Raw genomic sequence first — 6000 nt, forward strand, 5'->3', positions numbered from 1 at the left:
CTCAGAAGATGGCAGATTTGATGAATATCACTTTTATACAGCTGGCTGATAAAGCACTTGCAGCTAATCCCCAATCAAATCAAGTTGTAGCAACTAGTAGTTCCAACACTCCAGACCTCTACCTACAACCTACTACAGTTAGGGAAGTAAAACATATTATAATGTCCTTAAAAAGCAAGACACTCTGCAGGAATAGACGACATATCCTCCAAAACTTCTCAAGGCCTGCTGTAATGAGCTTGCACAGCCACTGACTCTTCTCATAAATTTGTCACTTAAGGAGGGTAAATTCCCATGTTACCTAAAATTAGCCAAAGTAATACCTTTGTTCAAGGAAGGCAACTCTGCTGAAATTTGTAATTATCGCCCAATATCTTTAATATCAACATTGTCCAAAGTTTTTGAAAAATTGTGCTGTGCCGCCTCTTGGAACATTTGAAATACTACGATCTACTAACAGCACAGCAACATGGCTTTATAAAGGGCAGATCTACAACAACAGCAATAGTAAGTCTAGTAGAATGTATTATTGACAAGCTTGAAGCTGGAGACACCACCACTTCAATTTCTACTAGACTTCAGTAAGGCATTCGATTGCCTTGACCATCACCAATTATTAATGAAGATGGCACATTTTGGGATAAGAGGAATTACGGCTAGTTGGTTTCGAAGCTACTTAGAAGGCAGACAACAGCTGGTTGAGCTGAAACACATGGATAAGGGGTGTACAAGATTAGTGAGATCAAAAGCCCTTAACAGTCACAAGAGGGGTACCACAGGGGTTCCGTTCTTGGCCCTGTACTGTTTATTCTTTTCACCAGAGACCTTCCTGGATTTCTGGAACAATATTCAACTACCATCATGTGTGCTGATGATACGGTGCTCCTACTAAGTGACAAAATGCCCTAGTAGATTAGAGGTTTCATCACACATTGCCATGGAGATGGCAATTCAATACTGCCACAATAATAACCTGGTGGTAAATGAGGCTAAATCGAAACAACTAGTATGGGTAGAAGGAAACACGAAGTAGGGCTATTACCCAATATTGTTCCTGTGGATGTAGCCAAGTACCTAGGAGTGGTTATTGACAATGACCTCAGTTGGACTCAGTACATAGACAACCTATGTAAAAAAACTAAGTACTGGACTGTATGTGGTGAAAAGAATAAAAGAAATTAGTGACAAGAAAAACAGCAACTGTTGCATATTATGCAGTGTTCGACTCACATCTCCGATATGGTCTTTGTTTTATGGGGAAATTCTAGTTTACGGAATTTACAAAGACCTCTTGTTTTACAAAAGAGGTGCCTGCGAATTTTGGCTGGAATGCAACCAAGAGAGAGCTGTCGAACAGCTTTTGTCGAGTATGGTATCCTTACCGTAGTAGCACTCTACATTCTTCAAGTGATAATGTATGCAATAGACAAAAACTTGACAAGAGGCAGTAATCTCCACAGTCACAACACTCGTCACGCTGCAAACTTCAAATTTGCCAGCTCACAGGCTAGCATTGTTTGAAGAAAAACCTTCCTACATGGGAGCAAAGTTATTCAACATGCTGCCTGATAACATCAAATCTCAAGAAGGAAGCCTGAACTTTAAGAAGGAAACTAAAAAGATGGCTGCTGAGTCATCCCTTCTACACCATTGAAGAATTTCTGAGCTGGAGAACTCAATGGGACTACATAAACCATTTATGAAAAATCTTATTATTTTGTATTGACGCTAATGTAATTCTCTAAGAATGCACAAATAAAGAATATTGTCTATTGTCTATTGTCTATTGTCTATAGATGGTTGTTTAACAAATATGTCAGTCACTCTCACAAGATAAATATGGCCACAGTATGCAGTAAGTATACAAGGAATGGCTAGTATAATGTGATGGCATATTCTGACAGCAAAGCGATACACGAGCAATACGACCTTGAGTTGGTGGCTTCTACCGGGTGTCTACTGCGATCTGGTGGTAATATCAGATTACAAGTGAATGCGAGCACAAACATGGAAGTTAAGTATGTTGCTGATAGTTGGAACCACTTTACAGACTAATCTATCTAAAGGCAATCAGTAATGGCAATGCATTTATGATAATACAAAAATAAGATATCCAAACACAGGACATTAAAAACTTAACTATTTATGAATATACCCCCTAAAACCATATATATTTTTGATCAGGAGGAAGAGCGGAATACGTTGATAACATCAAATTCGTGATTTGCCAAGTTGGCCCTTAACGATATAATTTCCGCCAAGCCCACATATTGAAGCCACTTTTAAAAACAAATCTCGTCACATGTGACTTGCTGTTTATTGTTTAGATTAAAACTAAGGGTAGGGTAAGATAAGCGGACTCGGTATTTTATATCGAAGAATGCAGTCTTCGATACCTAATATTCGCATCTCAAATCCTAGACTATCAATATTGATATAAAGGTATCTATAGTCCTCAATAACAATCATATGTTTTATATTAAAATATGAATGTAATATTTAAAGTGATCAAACAAGTTATTATAACAAAAATTAGGAAAACTGAAGTCTACCATATTTGCTTCTCTCACAGCTACAGTTGTTTCTTTCCCACAAATTTCACACAATGGGGTTTTTGGTACGAGTCCAACATGTTGAAGCCACAAAAACAATATATTTTATTTATGTTTTATCATCTTTCAAAGCAATGTCGTGTAGTTTTCTAAAATAGACTGCCATTTTTAATAATGAAAATTATTTATGTAAAATTGAAATATTACCCTACGTGTATTATTTTAATGTTTACAGCTGTTGATATAGACTATTTAAGTTAATAATTCAAAATAATTAATCAGTATCGATTGATTATATCGATGGTTATGATTAAGTAATATCGTTTGCCAATTTCGATATAAAAAACCGGGTCCGCTTATCGTACCCTACCCAAAACTAATTTCATTCATTTCGTTTGTTAAATTGGTGCTACTGTGTATAGCTACTCCACCCTTGAATGATATCTGCCAAATGCTGCCACCAGTGAAAAATTAGGTACTTTGGGATTATACCGACCACACCCAGACATGAATCGTTATTTGACATTTTGCTTCTACTGATACTAGATTAGCGTAGAACAATATTTTGTCAATATAAAACAGGAATTGTCTTATCGCAAACCCCTCCCCATCCTCAGACAGAGGTCAAAGTCGAGCGGTCTAGTAGATAACGTGATTGCAGAGTCTCGCCGCCCGTTCAGCTGGTTCGTCGCTTTGTTGTACTTCCGTTTTTTACCTCTACATTTCTCCAAACACAAAAATTCAACAAAAACAAACATTATTACTAAACTCTTTATTGAAAAAACACTCAAAACTTTTTTATTCTTGATCACACTCCGCCACCCAAAATGCGAGTGCCTCCGGCCATCAGCGCGGGCTTCGGTGCTGCCGAAGCCCGCGCTGATGTCGACGAAAGAAAAACATCCCTCGAGATAGTACCTATCAGTAAAATATCAAATTCTAGAGGAGCTGATCAGAAATATAAATTGAATTGTAATGGAAAGGCAATTATGTACCGTGCAAATCATGTGATGCCGCGCGGGCCTGCCGTAATCGGGATTCTCGAGAAAGATAAGATAACAGCGACAACGATACCGATCACAATACCTGGAAACACTTGTAAGTTTGTAATTTTATAATTAAACAGTTGTTTTTTTCGTTCTATCATGTTTGTTTCTATAAATTTATATTTCTGTGTTCTTCATACTGGTGTGGTCGGTATAATCCCAAAGTATCAAAAATTAGCAAGTCTAGTGTTCGTTATATTTTTCACACTCCGTTAGAACAACTACGTCCGGATTTATAATACACCTAATATAACTAATGGGTAGCGTATGATAAGCGGACCCGGTTTTTTTTATATCGAAGAATATAATCATCAATACCTAATATTCGCATCTCAAATCCTAGACTATCAATCGATATATAAGTATCTATAGTCCTCAATAACAATCATGTGTTTTAAATTTAAATATGAATTTAATATTTACAGTGATCAAACAAATTATTATACCCAAAAATTTCACATAATGGGTCCAAAATGTTGAAGCCACTAAAAAATGTCTTATCATCTTTCAAAGCAATGTCGTGTAGTTTTCTAAAATTGACTGTCATTTTTAATAATAAATGTTACTTGTATGTAAAATTGAAATATTACCGTACATGTATTATTTGAAAGTGTTTACAGCTGTTGATATAGACGGTTTTTTTAAGTTAATTGTTCAAAATAATTAATCATTATCAATTGATTATATCAATGGTTGTGATTAAGTATTATCGTTTGTCAATTTCAATATAAAAAACCAGGTCCGCTTATCATACCCTACACAAAGTTCACAACAGACAACAAAATATGCTAATATTATAATATTATGCTAATAATAATGACCCATGAACTTTTCTACATAAAATGTCAAAACCGCCCTATTGGATCCTAGGTCCGGAAGAGGAAAACAATTAAGCCCCGATTCCTCAGTGTCAAGACTATATCTTCCTTGCTATCAGAAGCCTTCTACCTGCATGTTTCCACATTTCTAAATGTCAGGTAAAACTGGATGATAGAATAAAAGAACTATACCCTAGTAACCAGAGATAATTAAAAAATGAACTTAAAGGATTAATTAAACCTTACGGTATCAATTTACAATAACGTGACCATGGAAAGGTATGTTCATTTTTTTCCCCTGAAAACTACAATTTTTCCTGAAAACAATAGTGAAGAAAAAATTTGTCGGCAACGAAAATCAAAGGAGTTACGATTTTTTGAAAACTCTGTTTTTGACAGTATCTCTGGAAATTTTACTGAAATGATGCTGACAAGTACGTTAATTCTGTCAACGATGCTTGCCCGCTGCGCAGTGCTGCGCACTGCTTGCTCTTTTAGAAAAAAAAATTAACTCGAGCTTGCAAAAGTCGAATCCCAGATCACGTGATGCCCCTGATCCTTAACCCTCCAAGTGTTGTTCAACAAAATTTTGTCGGTTAGTTTCCATTTTTAACGCAATAATGCCCGAAAGGCATCAATATAATACAATAATATACTTTCCCCCCAGTTTATATGCACCTGTGATAATAATACTTGGCTATAAATGCCCAACCCATGAAAAAAAGTCCATTTTTCATGGTCACGGTATTGTAAATAAATACCAACCTTACTTATCAATTTGAGATGTAGGCCTAAACCATACACAGACTAACTAAATCCTTCCTCCAACTAGAAGTTATACACACACCTAGGTTAGTTACATTGTTATATGGTTAAGACAGTTAAATCTAAATCACTTACTTGAATCTCCAAACAAAGCTATATGTTTATTCTTTAGAAGTTTTAAAGCATCTTCTCGTTTAAATACATCAGCCATGATCAATATAAATACTTTTGGTTAGTGTAGTTTCACCAAAAATGTACAAAATACTATAAACACGGTGAGAAGCAATTTTGAATTCTATACCAAACAAACTAAATCAATGCTTCATTATCACAACAAATACTTCATATATAAAATTCACAGCTGCACAGCCGTACAGCAAATTATTGAAATTTGAAATAAACTAAATAAGAAAAGACAACTTTATTCTGTTCTCAAATTTTTCATCATGGTTAGTAAGAGTTCATTCTATCATTCATTATCATTTCACTCCACTTCCACTATCCCTAATGTCCCCAATATGAATTCCAATTTTTGTGTTTTGACTGCTTTTTTGGGTTGCTTTTTCTTACATGAAGCTGCACATTTTTTCACTACTTTTAAGACCATTTAAATGTGTATTATATTTGTAATTTCAAACCTTTCATTTGAGCATATATTAGAAATTTCCCAGTTTGATAATGCCTCGTTTGAAGAAGGGTTGTTAAATGTAGTGGTTTTTAAATCATGTTTCTTAATTTTTCCACTTTCCTAATCATCGTAAATTAAAATTCCATTCCCACTCATTTCCCTTTGATGATTTCACACACCTCTCTCCTCGC

At 35.2% G+C, this 6000-nt stretch overlaps 1 protein-coding gene across 2 annotated transcripts in view; it reads right to left on the reverse strand.

Annotated features, from left to right (window-relative positions):
* The window catches only part of LOC124371069 (PC-esterase domain-containing protein 1A-like), a 43614-nt gene extending 37934 nt beyond the window's left edge, over positions 1-5680 (reverse strand). For both annotated transcript variants that reach the window (XM_046829390.1, XM_046829384.1), the window contains exon 1: positions 5317-5680. In XM_046829390.1, the coding sequence (XP_046685346.1) occupies positions 5317-5392 (76 nt within the window). In that variant the 5' untranslated portion in view covers positions 5393-5680. The remainder of the gene's footprint in view (positions 1-5316) is intronic.
* Positions 5681-6000: the final 320 nt, after the last annotated feature.

The sequence above is a fragment of the Homalodisca vitripennis genome, chromosome 1, assembly GCF_021130785.1.
Source record: "Homalodisca vitripennis isolate AUS2020 chromosome 1, UT_GWSS_2.1, whole genome shotgun sequence".
Lineage (NCBI taxonomy): Eukaryota > Metazoa > Arthropoda > Insecta > Hemiptera > Cicadellidae > Homalodisca > Homalodisca vitripennis.